General features: G+C 57.9%; 1 protein-coding gene across 8 annotated transcripts; it reads left to right on the top strand.

Annotated features, from left to right (window-relative positions):
* Positions 1-1,999: 1,999 nt before the first annotated feature.
* SEPTIN4 (septin-4) lies at positions 2,000-13,610 on the top strand. Of its 8 annotated transcripts, XM_060395118.1 has the most exons (13): positions 2,000-2,123; positions 2,793-2,886; positions 6,984-7,277; positions 7,666-7,759; positions 8,418-8,504; positions 8,975-9,098; positions 11,755-11,889; positions 12,003-12,120; positions 12,210-12,311; positions 12,511-12,607; positions 12,701-12,863; positions 13,023-13,122; positions 13,388-13,610. In XM_060395118.1, the coding sequence occupies exons 4-13, from the start codon at positions 7,750-7,752 to the stop codon at positions 13,445-13,447; spliced, it is 996 nt and encodes a 331-aa protein (XP_060251101.1). In that variant the 5' UTR covers positions 2,000-2,123; positions 2,793-2,886; positions 6,984-7,277; positions 7,666-7,749; the 3' UTR covers positions 13,448-13,610. The 8 variants fall into 8 exon arrangements, with proteins under 8 accessions (XP_060251101.1, XP_014953942.1, XP_014953943.1 ...); XM_015098456.4 differs by lacking the exon at positions 2,793-2,886; XM_042255302.1 differs by lacking the exon at positions 6,984-7,277 and having other exon boundaries at positions 2,037-2,123.
* Positions 13,611-13,941: the final 331 nt, after the last annotated feature.

Genomic DNA, 13,941 nt, shown 5'->3' with positions numbered 1-13,941 from the left:
ACAGGGCTCTTTGGGGTCTGGGCAGCCAGTGCCAGAGCAAAGCCTGGGGTTCCAGCTGCAGCAGAGGATGAGCTGCTAGCTGAGTTGTGTCTGTGCTTGGGCAGCAGCCAGAACCGGGGGCAGGAGGCACATTATGATTGTGAAAAACAAGACTCTGTGACGGGGCCTGTCCTCCTTGATGTAGGCTTTCTCCTTTGGCCCCAGCACCCCCAGCCCAGGCCTCGAGGGCTGAAATACCCTAGAGGTTTCCTATGAGGAGTGTGGACAGGAGAACTAGGGGCTGCAGCTAGATCCCAACAGAGGGGCTTTGTGTAGCCCGAATTTGACATTTGGGTCCAACGGCAGCAAGTGCTGCTGTTTCTGCAGACTTCCAACAGACACTGGTTTCTCTCGAAAGGAACTCCTTTATGTGTTTGTTTTCCTGAGTAGAGCTTCATATCTCCTGATCTACCCTGGACCTTTTCCAGGAACCTCCTATATTTTCAGAGGTTGCCTCTCATTGGAGCCAATCTGCTGGTCTCTAGCTTAGTTTAATTCCCCCATTTTGAGGTATGGGAAGTGAGCCTAGAGAGGTGAAGTGAGGTTACCCAGATAAAAAGTTTTCTCTTTGACTTGCTGGCTCCTGAATGCCCTGACTTCTTTAAGGAATGACACCCCTTCTTTCCTCCCTTCCACCGCTGCCAGATATTTAATGGCAGCCCCATGTTTTCCGAATCTGATCTCACCCGGGGTACCCAGCTGAGTTTGACGGATCCCAACCAAGACCACCAGGCCGTGGATCAGATCCAAAGAGTGTAGGCAGGCCTCTGGCACTCCTACCAATAGAGGGGGCCATGTGTGGCCTTGCTGCTGCTGCTGCTAAGTCGCTTCAGTCTTGTCCGACCCTGTGCGACCCCAGAGACGGCAGCCCACCAGGCTCCCCCGTCCCTGGAATTCTCCAGGCAAGATCACTGGAGTGGGTTGCCATTTCCTTCTCCAATGCATGAAAGTGAAAAGTGAATGTGAAGTCGCTCAGTCATGTCCGACTCTTCGCGACCCCATGGACTGCAGCCTACCAGGCTCCTCTGTCCATGGAATTTTCTAGGCAAGAGTACTGGAATGGGATGCCATGGCCTTAGTTTTGTCCAGAATGTACTGGGGCCTCTCAGTCTGTCCTGGAAGAGGACTCTTAGATGTCACAGAGGGGCATGCTTCTGGAAACTTCTACAGAAGCCTGACCAGCTCAGACCAGTATTAGCTCAGGAAATCCCCACCAACTCCCCGCCCCAAGCATCTACTTTCTCTGAGCTTCTGCTCACCCTCCTGCACCACTAATGCTTCTAAAGCTGCTGGGGCATCTGTCTCCACAGCATCTCACCTGCTTGCCCAGCCTGGTCTCTCCTGAGGCCCCCTGCACCTTCCACAGCCCCAGGCAAGGCTTCACTGCCCAGAAAGGCTATTCGGCCTCTCCCTTCCACTCTTCCAGCAGATGATCCCAGGATAGTTTATGCAGCAAATCCTCTTTAATCTTTAATCTAGGGTCCTGCACGAAGGGAACCTGCTGCCTCTCCTTCACAGCTTGGCTGGAGGTGGGGAGTCTCTGACATCCACTTTAGGAGGTATACAGAGGGTATGGACGATCTGTACAATTCCCACAAACCTTGTGGACTCTCCAGGGTAACTGTTTCTCTCCAACCCATGGGGCAAACTCCCCTCTCCTTCCAAAGGCTTCTCTAGGCGGTGCCAGGTGGGCCCTTCCTTTTTCTTTGGGGACCGGCTCAAGCCCCCGCAGTGCCGCGCCGCCTGGGCAGGCCACTCTTGAGGGGCTCAGGGAGAGCCAGATGACCAGCGAAGCCCTGCCTGATTGCCTCTCCGCACCCTGCCTCCGGGGGTCGCGAGCTGCAAGGCCCACACACAGGCCGGCGGCCCCCGGCTCAGCCCGCGCGGGCCCGAGCGCCGCGAAGGTGCAGGCCCCGCCCCGGGGCCGCCCCGCCCCGCCCCCGCCGCGGGCCCCGCCCCCAGACTGTCCGCTCTCGGGGTGGCAGGAGGGGGCCGGCGGTGCGGCGAGGTCGGCGCGCAGCTCCGGCCGCCGGTCGCTCGGGCGCTGTCCAGGCGGAGCCGGCCCGGCCCGGGCTGCAGCCATGGTAAGGCGGGCGGGCGCGGGGCAGGGCCGGGCGCGCAGGGCCCGCCGCTCCCGGGCGGCTTCGCCGAGACCCACGGCGCTGCAGCCCTGGCTGCGCGGGGCTGGAGGCGCTGTCGCCCGCGGCGGGCACGGGCAGGCGCGGGTGGCGGACGACACTGCGTCGCTGCTCCCAAGTTTCTCCTTCTGATCCGAGCAGACACGGAGTGGGCCCCGGCCCCGGGGTGCTGCCCGGTTTTTGGACGAAGGGATGGGTTCGTGCAGGGTGGGGAGAAGGCGCCGGTCGAGACGCGCAGGTGGGCTGGGGCGAGCGAGTCCGGCAGAGGCGGAGTTGAGGGTCCCCGCCCTTGCCTGGGTCAGCTGTTACCTGGGTGACCCTTCCTCACCCCCACCTAGCCAGGGCTCAGGGACCAGCAGCAACTTCCTTTGGAAAATACACAGGAGGCTCACAAACACTGCCTGTCTCCCCCAGAGGGCTGGTGAGCCGCTTGGGCCCTCCTCCCCACCGCCTGGCAAGGGGCTAGGCCCTTCAAACAGCACCCTCTGCCCAGGGACCTCTGAGAGAGGGCGGCCACCCAGCACCCCACATCCCTCTGCTCCTGAGACAGGGACCCTAGGGAATCTTCCTCTTGCAGCATCCTACCTGTCCCCCCCACCCCCCTCCCCAAACCAGGTCCCTCTGCAGTGATGAGGGGTGGAGGGAACTCATTCCTGCCACCTGCCTGCCATGGGTGGAGAAGCAGCCCACCTCTCCGGAGACCCCCCAGGTAGGAAGTGTTGAAGTTTGACTGTGAGGGTGCCAGCTCTTGTCCTGCCCTCAAGGCCAGAGCCTGCCACAAACACGCTGTGCTGGGTGTCAGGCCTTCGGGCCTTGTGCCAGCTTCTGCTCCCGGTCTGGAAGCCCCCTCGCCTTTGGCCTCTGCGTGGGAGGCACAGGCTGTTTACAGGAGCAGGGGATCTGTTGCCAGCCTGTGGGGCAGGATGTTGGCTGTGGGCAGCCTCCAGAAAGGAGCTCCTTGGGCCCTGTGGAATTAGGAGCTTCCAGGTCTAGACAGGCCAACCTTTTGGTCTCTCCTCTGTCAAGCTGTGTCCAGGCTGAGGCCCAAGTCTTGGCCAGGAAGTCTGGGTGACACTGTGACCTTCCCCACGGGGGGTTCCTGGGAGAGACCAAGTGGTGCCTGCCTTTATCTCTGCCCGCATCCTTCTCCCCACGTGGGGACAGACAACTGATGGTATCGGGATGGGAGCCGAGGGGAGCTCTGATTGTTCCTAGTGCCAAGTGTCCCTAGGGCAGGGGCCGAGGAAGGCTTTTTCTGCCACACATTAAGTTCAGTTCAGCTGAGGTCTTGGGGCTTCAACTTGGCCGAGTTGTAATTGGCCTGTTCCTCTGTAATTAAAGACACCCTGTCACGACCAGAGTCCTCAGCCTCAGGCCCCTGGCCTCAAGCCAGCCCGGTCCTTAGGCTGACAGGTTCGTGACAAGCCAAACTTGTCTGTGAGGGTCTCTTTGTGAAAGGAGATGAGGGACCCAGGTGCTTGGGAGATCAGTGGGGAGAGCTCCCCAGCCTGGGAGCCCCCCAGCAGGGCTTAATTGGCATATAGAAAGAATGACCGGCTCATGTTAATAATCATCCTGTGACCTGAGCTGTCCCTCCTCTCTCCAGGTTCAAAGCAGCTTGAGGTGTACCTGTCATCTGGGAGTGCTTGCTTTCCTCAGCCTTCCTGGGATAGGGAAGGGCCACTCACATTTGGACATTAAGGCCCTGAAATTAAGACACTGTTCAGAATCACAAAGGGTGGTTCTAGCCAAACCAGAAACACTGGCCTGCTGTATGCCAGTCAGGTGCTCCATGCGCTCACTCCCAGCCAGGTCCCTCTTTATGCGTTTCCCGCCTGCCTGATCGGTAACTTGGAAGCCTCTGGGATGCCAGCCTCTCCTTCACCCGAGGTCACGCCCCACAGAGACCAAGTGTTAGCAGCTGACTCCCTGAGACTGATGGGGGGATGGAAGGGATTTGGCAGAGTTGAGAGGGCAGGTATCCCAGGATGGAAAGCGTCTGTGTGGCAAAGGCCCCGCTGCACCTGGGGCCCTCCACAGGGAAATCTCTGAAGGCGATTTCTGAGGGTAGTGCAGCTCTTTGCTGGGAGGAGCGCACAGCGACTCTGGGAAGAAAAGTGTGTCCATTCCCATAAGAACCTACACACAGGGGGCTGTGGGACACCCCACCCTACTGCAGCACTGCTTGAAGTTAAGGTGAAAGAGAGAGGTCAGAATCCTTTGGGGATGACGTCTCCTGGACCAGGTCACCTTGGGGACAGGGCTCAACCCCCCGACAGGCCTCGGCATCCTTGGGGGTTAACAAGAGAAGCCAAGTGGATCAGGAGCCTGCAGATGGACTTGGGAAGCTGGTGCTGTGCCCACCAGGGCAGGCAGCGGGCAGGCATCACCGGGGAGCCAATCAGAGGAGGATGGGACTGCAGAGGAAAGCAGCGGTCCCGCTGCAGCTGAGCTGTCCTTGGAGGGTGGGAGCCAAGGGAAGGGAGGGGGGAGGGGGTGGGGAAGCACATTCCACAGGCTTTTTTGGCCCCTGACAGAGACAGGGGGGTCAGAGAGAAAGGGAGAGGAGCAAGTCAGGACGCCGGGTTAGAAGAGCATCAAGACCAGGCTGTTTCTGTGCGTGAGGAACTTTGCCTGGCAGATAAAATTAGACCTAGAGTTTGCTGACAGGGAGTCTGAAGCGTGGGACATGGACCGTGTCCTGGGACGGCAAGGCAGTTCTGTCCCCGAGGAGAGGGCTGAAGCTGGGGTAAGGCTGCTCTGGGAAAGGGTGGACCTGCCTCGTCTTCTCCCTTGTGTTGGCTGGATCGGGGCTCAAAGGCAGAGAAGGATTGGCTCCGTGGCAGAGCCGGGGGCCGATGAGGTCCCTGGGGTCCTGACCCCTTGGTTGGAGCTCCTGTGGGTCCCTCCCGTGCCCGCTGGAGGAAGAGTGGTGCTGGCGGCTCTCCTGGAAGGTTTGCAGGAGGCTGGGGGTCTCCGGCAGGGCCTTCCCTCCTCCCTTCGCTGCTGCCCCTCTGGCTCAGTGCTCCTGGTGAAACCAGGCGGAGAATGTCCCCTCTCTCCCACCCTCAGTCTGCCCCCCAGACGGACTCTGGGTTCCTGTGGGGTTGTGCAGAGGGACAGGATTTCCCCAAATTCCCCAGACTCCTGGGCTGCCAGAAAACAAGACCTGTCACACACACTCCACCCACCTCCCACCCCCATCCGTTCCCCGTTGCTGTATAATTAATCGTCTGAGCTGGGACACTTTTAAGAGTAGAAAGGGGCAATTCTGCTAGAACAGCAAACATAAACCGGAATGAATGGTCACCCCACCGGCCCCCAAAGATACTGTGGGTGAGAAAAGGCCAGCTGGGTCAGGCCTGCCTCAGGACAGCCTCTTCTGGCCACTTGGCCCCCACACACTGGTTCCAGTTTCAGGCTAAGCGCCCCGTTTCCTGTCCAGGCAAGCCCTGGAGACTGTGGCTCTAAGCTGGCAGGGGCACTTGAGAGGCTATAGCCCAGAAGTAGCTCTTAGGCAGCTTTCCCCTCTAGCCCCCTTCTAGTCCCTTCCCTCTGCAGAAAGCTGGCAATGCATAGGACTGCATTCCTCCGTTCTTCCCGCTGTAGCCGGGAACCTGCTGAAGACGGTGGCTGCCTTATCTCCCCTGTCTGGGACTCCACAGTGGTCTGGGGTAGCCCCCACTAGCTTGGCCGATTCCCAGGGGGTGAGTCAGCCTGTGAAGCCAGCCCTTGTCCATTGTCTGGGGATGGCACGTGGGTATTGTAAGGCAGAGCTGAGCCCAGCACCGCCAGGCACTCCACGAAGGGGGCCGGCCCCCAAAGGAGAGAGGAAGCTTCAGGGTCTAGAACTGAGGGTCAGAGTAAGGGGGACGTGGCCTGTCTTCCCAGCTGGAGATGGTGGGGGAACAGGTCTCCGCAGAGGAGCCAGCCACCGTCTGCCCACCCTCCATGTGCTTCAATGTCGAGGCCAGACCCCTTCCGGTACTGCCAGCTGAAGCCTAGCTCGGGGCAGGGGGCAGGGCGCAGCCAGTGGTGCCTCCGCCTCTACAACCCTCACGGCTGGGGGCTTTCTGCAGTGTCCTCCCACCCTCCCTCACTCGGTCCCTCGCGAGCATCCCTGGCACATTTCCCCTTCGCCCCTGGAACCCAGGCTCAGGGTGTGGAATCAGGGGGCTCAGGTCAGCTGCTCTGCGCTCCCGGAGTGAACACCTCCGGGAGAGTCGGCTCCCGGTCCTTCCCGGTCCCGGAGCTCAGAGCTGCAGCGGCCGGAGGTGAGGAGCCCCCTGCTGGCTCCTGAGTCGCCCGGGGCTGGAGGCTCCTTTCTCCCCGCCCGGGCTCCCTCCCGCCTCCCGCCCCTACCCGTCCTGACGGTCTGCACCCTCCTTCCGTCCTGAGCCACGTACTCCTCTCCGCTCTAATGCCTCTGTCTGCTCCGCTCATTCGGCCTGGCTTCCTGGCCTCTAGGGCAGTCCTGGCCCTGGCGTGGAGGGGCAGCCTCGACCAGCACCCTGTAGCGAGGGAGCAAGGAGACCGGAGCTGCTGGGTCCCCAGAGCGGCTGCTGGGGCGCCGGGGGCTGCCGCTGCCTCCCTGGGGTCTCTCCTGCTGTCCCGGACCCTTGGGCCGGGAGGCCTGTGAGCAGGGGAGGGTGGCGAGCGCTTCCTCTGGCTTGGCCGCCTGTGCAGCTCCTTTCCCTTCTAACCACACGTGCTTTCCTCTCTCCCTCTCGCCTTCTCTTGTCTTGCTCCTTCCTTCTTCCCTTCCTGCCACCGACCCGCCTACCCCACCCCGCCCCTGACCCTCAGATCAAGCGCTTTCTGGAGGACGCGGATGACGCAGAACTGAACAAGTTCGTGACGGATTTCCCAGGAAGCGAGACCTACCACCCACCAGAGGCCAAGACCTTGGTGCCCAGGCCCCAAATCCAGGAGCCGAGGCCCCAGGCTTCAGACCTCTGCCAGGATGACCTGGAGTTCAAATCCCCCTCGTGGCCCCAGCCCTCTGACAGCCAGCAGTACTTCTCTGCCTCAGCCCCCCTCAGCCCCTCAGCCCGGCCCCGCAGCCCGTGGGGCAAGCTCGATCCCTATGACTCCTCCGAGGTAGAGCCTCCAGCCCCGTCTGTGCCGTGGGCTGATGCAGGAGGACCTGGGGAGGGAGCTGAGGGAGCCCCAGAAGTGTGTGCGTGTGCCTGTGTGCGTGTGTGCATGTGTGTGTGTGTGTGCGTGCATCCACACGTGGCTGGAGACGTGCTCTGTCCTGTGTTGGCCCCAGCTCTGTGGGGTCACCCCCGCACCCCCCATGCATTGGAACCCGACAGTCAGCAGGGACAGGAGCCCAGCTGGTGGCCCCACCTGGGGCCTCAGAGGAGTGTGGCAGTGATCCTGGAAGGCTGGGCAAAGACCCAAGAGGCGGGGAGAAGGCTGGCGTTGGGTCCCGGGGTCCTTCTGCCTCTGCCGTAATGCACTCTGCTTTCTCATCATCCTCTAGGATGACAAGGAGTACGTGGGCTTTGCGACCCTCCCCAATCAAGTCCACCGGAAGTCTGTGAAGAAAGGCTTTGACTTTACCCTCATGGTGGCAGGTAGAGCAGGGGCCGGGCAGAGCTGGGCAAGGGGCGTTTCAGCTGGGGATGGTCTGTGTGTGTGGGGGAGTATGGGTGTTAGTTGCTCAGTCGTGTCCGACTCTTTGTGACCCCATGGACTGTAACTCGCTAGGCTTCTCTGTCCATGGGATTCTCTGGGCAAGAACATTGGAATGGGTTGCCATTTCCTTCTCCAGGGGATCTTCCCAACCCAGGGATGGAACCCAGGTCTCCTGCATTGCAGGCGGCTTCTTTACTGTCTGAGCCACTGGGGGATGGCCAGGGCAGGAGAAAGCAGCAAGTGGCTGTGCCTTTTTGCAGAAGAGCCAGAAGCTGTAGGTGGCCCCAAATCCGTATCCTATCCAAAGTCCTTATCCTATGTGTTGTGGGGGAGGGGTCAGTGACAAGGTCCAGAGAACCCTTAACCCTCAGGTTCCTAACATTTGCTTTTTGCTGTGTGACCCTGAGGAATCCCTTATCCTCTCTGGGCCTCACTGGCTGGATGAGCTCTCATCTCTGCTTGCTTCCAGTTGTGCTGTGTTTGGGTTAGTCTCTTCCCAATGAGATAAGCAAGAAGGTCCCCCACACACTCTGCCCAGTGGGGTGGCCTCTTGGTGACCGCTGTGACTTGGTGCCTCTGTCCTGTCTCCCCCGTCAGGAGAGTCGGGCCTGGGGAAGTCCACGCTGGTCAACAGCCTCTTCCTCACAGATCTGTACCGGGACCGGAAGCTCCTCAGTGCAGAAGGTAAGGGAAGGAGCATGAGGACAGGCAGGCAGAGCTGACCTGAGAAATGGAGCTCACTCGGGGTCTGGGGGATGCAGGAAGCTGTGGCTTCCTAGAGAGCCTGCCATGTCTCTCCGGAGGGCTGTCCAGGCTGGCAGCCCACCAGCCAGCTCCCTAAAGACTTGGGTGCTGAAGCAGGGCAGGGGCCAGAATCCTCTCTGACCCCTCAAAGGATTCCAGGAATCCGAGAAAAGAGGCTGGAGCAGAGAAGAGGCTGGGGCCGGAGCCAACAGCCACCGGCATTTCCTGTGTTGGGAAATGTGCTCTTCGCTGGTTCCCAGAGAACAGACAGGCCCCCGGCAGCCCCAGGGGGCGGGGAGGGGGCAGGGAGGGTGAGGCAGCCTGGGCAGCAGGGCTGGTTGGGATGGGCCATGTCCTCCCAGTGGGCAGGTCCTTGCCCCGGCCCTGGCCTCAGTTTCCCCCTTCTCCAGAGCGTATCATGCAGACGGTGGAGATCACTAAGCACGCCGTGGACATAGAAGAGAAGGGCGTGAAGCTGCGGCTCACCATTGTGGACACACCAGGTTTTGGGGATGCCGTCAACAACACAGAGTGGTAGGTCTGACCGAGCACAGACCCTGCGCCCAGCCCACCCATTCCCTGCGCACGCACACAGAGGTGCAGACACACCCCCGATGTCAGGATGCAGGGCTGTGTGCCCTTGAGTGTGCCCCTGCCCCTTACTGGACAGCTGTCTCCTCTGTCAAGTGAGAGGGACAGCCGTGGTATAGATGACTTCTAGTGTTCCTTTGACTCTGACCTACAGTTCTAGAATAGGGGTGAGGGCACCCCTTCTTTTGAGGGAGGAGCCTCAAGAATCAAACATGTGAAAACATGTAGCAAAGGACCTGACATAGAGCAGGTGCTCAATAACGGCCCCCCTCCCTCCATCTACTCCTTTCACCAGCAACGTTTTAGGTGCTACAAGCAAGTTATTAAAGGGGTGGGAGTGCCTGGAGGGGTGGGGGAAGGTGAGAAAGAAGAGGCAAAGGGAAAGTGTGGGGGGAACCGCGCGTAAACTCCAAGCACCCTCTGGGCTACGTGCCAAAAGAAAAGTGGCTACTCGCCACTCCCCACCCCTCCGTCAAGCTTCCCTGGTGTCTCAGTGGTAAAGAATCTACCTGCCAGTTCAGGAGATGCGGGTTCGATCTCTGGGTGGGGATGGCAACCCACTCCAGTATTCTTGCCTGGGAAATCCCATGGATAGAGGAGCCTGGCGGGCTAAGTCTATGGGTTCTCAAAACAGTCGGACACGACTTAGTGACTAAACAACACCTCCCCACCTCCCCAGTCATCCCTGACATTTTTTTTTTTTTTCATGAACTAGAAAGATGCTTAGATAGTGGTCAGACCTAAGGGAGTAGATGAGAGGAGAACGGGGATAGAAACGGGGGAAAAGGTGGTGGTGCCTTTGTTAAGAACATTAGGTAGGGTGGGGCTGAGACTCCTGAACTGAGAATTCAGATCCTGATTTGGCATTTAGTAACTGCGTGATCTTGAGCAAATAACTGCATTCCCATTTCTTCAGCTGGAAAATGCTGGCTCTACCGGTTGATCTACAGATCATCCCAGAAAGATGCATGTAAATGTGCATTAAAAACTGGAAAGGGCTGTGTACACTACACTCACGAATTTAAAGACGATAATTGCAGGATCAGTGCAAAAAAAAAGTGTGGGGTCCCTTGTTCAAAATGATAAAGAATTTCAAGATGGCTACAGCAGAGAGTAAACCAGGTATGGGCCCTCTGAGCGCAGGGCCCGCTTGTGACTGCACAGGTCACACGCCCAGGAAGCTGACCCTGGATGGTTGCCTCCCAGACTGATCAGGATCTTACAGATCCTTCTGTGCTCTGATCCCGCGTTACATGCTTTAGCATTACAACATGAGACCTTGGCTCAGCACGCTGGTTCATCTTCAGCTTCGTGATCGAAGCCTTGAGGGGAGGACCACTTCGTACGTTCTTGCCATAGCGCTGGGTTAGTACGTAGTGCATGGTCTCCGTACATACTCCTGCTGGACTAAGGTGGCCTCCATGTCATCACCCTTCCTAATCTAGGACTATGTCTCAGCCAACTGGGCTTGCCTTGAAATTCTAGCCCCAACCAACGCCTGTTTCCTGCTTTAGCAAGTATCGCTTCCTCCTTCAATCAGTCTACTTACTTCCTCTGACATTCCACACTGTAGTAATAATTCCCCTCGCCTGGCACCTCCCAGTTTACGGTGTACCTGCGCAAGTGCCCATTTACTCAGCCAGCAGGAATTTACTGAGCACAGATTAGGTGTCCAGCCCATGCTGGACATTTTAAAGGATACAGAACAAGTATGAATAATCCTTGTCACTGGGAAGCTTACAGTCCAGTGGCAGTGGGAGTGGGGGAGGGGAGGGGGCAGGTCTCTGACGTGTGTGTCAATCAGGCAAAAACTCAGGTTAGTAAATGGGTTAGCGTAGTGGCAGACACACTGAACTGGGAGTCAGAGCCCAGGCACTTGGATGGGTAGAGAATTTGCTGGCCAAAATGATCTGCATTAAGTCTCTTAGCTGCTCTGGATTTAACTTCTTCATGTATAAGATGAGAACAATGATACATATAATGTCTACCTATCAGGGCATCTATCAGGACAAAACTCAGTAACCGAAGAGCAAGAGACCTGACAACTGAGGTTCTTGAATATATGTACTGAATATACGTATGGATGATATATACCATATATGTATATGACCTTCATGTGTGGTGAAGGGAAGGGAAAGCAGTGTGCCTTGGTGTAGTCACAGGAATCTTTGTGGAAGAGATGGTTCTTGGACATGGCTTTGAAGGACGGAGTGGGCTTGGAGAGGTGGAGGAGAGGCTGGACCCACCCGAATAAAGGCCCTGAGGCTGAACTGCGAACCTGACTTAGGGCTGCCTTGGCCTCCAGTTGGTTTTCACCGCATCTTGCTAGTCTTACTGCTTTGTTTGGTCACCTGGGCTCTCTTCCTCTCATCACACTAAGGGTTTAATGACCTCTGCCCATGTGCCTAGTCTGATTTTCTATTAGGATGTTTGAGATGTGCCATGACCCACCCAGGTACCTCCCTGAAGATGCGGTAAAGCAAGTCAGGGAAGAGCCAAGTCTTGAAAAGACTGCCCAGGGCGTGGGCTCCTTGTAGCCCCAGAGCTCCCTAGGCAGCCCTCACTCGCACAGTTTCTCTGCTTGTGTTCCCTGCCCCAGCTGGAAGCCTGTGGCCGAATACATCGACCAGCAGTTTGAGCAGTATTTCCGAGATGAGAGTGGCCTGAACCGCAAGAACATTCAAGACAACAGGGTGCACTGCTGCCTGTACTTCATCTCGCCCTTCGGCCACGGGTACGGTCCGAGCCTGGGGCTCCTGGCCCCACCAGGTGCTGCCGAGGGGGCAGGCCAGGAGCACCCGGGGCAGGGCTGCCACTAGCAGCTGGTCACAGGCTCCCGTTCCCCAGGCTCCGGCCACTGGATGTTGAGTTCATGAAGGCCCTGCATCAGCGGGTCAACATCGTGCCTATCTTGGCCAAGGCGGACACACTGACACCCCCTGAAGTGGAGCGCAAGAAACGCAAAGTGAGGGCAGCTGGGGGGCAGGGGAGCAGGTGGGCTTCTGGAAAAGTCGGAGTCCCCCCAGAACCATGAGCCCCTCGTGTGTTTGCCAGATCCGGGAGGAGATTGAGCACTTTGGAATCAAGGTCTACCAGTTCCCAGACTGTGACTCTGATGAGGATGAGGACTTCAAATCACAGGACCTGGCCCTAAAGGTGGGGCCACCCCAGGGATCCCTTTCCCAGCTTGTTTCTTCTGGGTGGAAGAGGGAATAGAATTCTATGTAATGGGGAGGGGCTCTTGGGGTGGAAGAGGACCCTGGTTTCCTAGAACGAAGCAGAGGAAGATGAAGATACAGGCGCAAAGGAGCAGGTGAGAATGGGGGTGTTGAGAGACACCCCTAACTTCTTCCAGGAAAGCATCCCATTTGCTGTCATTGGCAGCAACACTGTGGTAGAGGCCAGAGGGCGTCGAGTTCGGGGCCGGCTCTACCCCTGGGGCATCGTGGAAGGTAAAGCTCTGAGCTTGTGACCAGGGTATCTCCTTGCCCTCAACGGGTCTCCTCTACCCATGCCCCTGGCTGACCCCTAGCCTTGCTGTGCAGTGGAAAACCCAGGGCACTGCGACTTTGTGAAGCTGAGGACAATGCTGGTGCGTACTCACATGCAGGACCTGAAAGACGTGACGCGGGAGACACATTATGAGAACTACCGGGCACAGTGCATCCAGAGCATGACCCGCCTGGTGGTGAAAGAACGGAATCGCAAGTATGGCCAAAGGCCAGGATGGAGCTGGCAGGGGTGGGGTCCCAAGCGCCTCTGCGGTTGAGACCAAGCCCTTCCTTTGTTCCGCAGGCTCTGGGCTCAGTCCAAGTAGGTACTGGGGTTCCCCTAGCCTTACCAACCTCCTTTCCCTCTTCCCTGTAGCAAACTGACTCTAGAGAGTGGTACCGACTTCCCCCTTCCTGCCGTCCCACCAGGGACAGATCCAGAAACTGAGAGGCTGATCCGAGAGAAAGATGAGGAGGTGAGGGTAGTATGGGGTGGTAGGGGTCGCCAGCCTGAGAGGACCCCTATTTAATCATAAACCTCAGTCTCTCTTGGTTTGGGAATAGGAATATCCCTGGCCCTGGGACATCTGGACCCTGGATTGGTGGATTAATGGTTCTACCCAGGAACCCCATCACACCCCAGGGCTACCAAACGCCTGACTGAAGGGATTGGGGAGGGCACTTCCCTAAATCTGTAGGACTCTTGAGAGGCCCCCCCTCTGACGCATGTGCCTGTTCCAGCTGCGGCGGATGCAGGAGATGCTGCACAAAATCCAGAGACAGATGAAGGAGACCCATTAGCTGACTTTCAGCCCTGAATATTTAAACGCCGCCTCTTCATCCTGCCTATGTCGGCCCCTCCCAGCACCAGCTCTGCTCAGGCCCCTGCAGCTACTGCCACTTCGCCTTACATCCCTGCTGCCTCCCCAGAGACTCAGAGGAAATAAAGTTTAACAAATCTGTAGGTGGCTTCCGGTGTCACTGTCTGTATCTTTCCCATTTCACGGAAACCAAGATCCTAGGACCCAGTTTTGAAAGGTTGCTGGAGGAGGATGCTGGTTTCTGGCTTCTAGTAGGGGCAGGAGAATGGGAAAAACTTTCCCCTCCCATGACAAGAATTCAGTCCCTGCCCAGAATCCAGCCTGGCCAGTCTGTCTTCCTGTCGGTATCTGTCCTGCCTCTGTTATCTGGAGCCCATCATCTTTCCCACATATAGTACTAAGACTGCCATAGACATTTTAGAATTGATATCTGCCCTGAAGAAAACATGGTATTAATTGCATGCACCCTCCCAA

This window comes from Ovis aries, chromosome 11, assembly GCF_016772045.2.
Source record: "Ovis aries strain OAR_USU_Benz2616 breed Rambouillet chromosome 11, ARS-UI_Ramb_v3.0, whole genome shotgun sequence".
NCBI lineage: Eukaryota > Metazoa > Chordata > Mammalia > Artiodactyla > Bovidae > Ovis > Ovis aries.
Note: the sequence above shows the minus strand (reverse complement) of the source record. Positions and strands in the feature narration are given on the sequence as shown.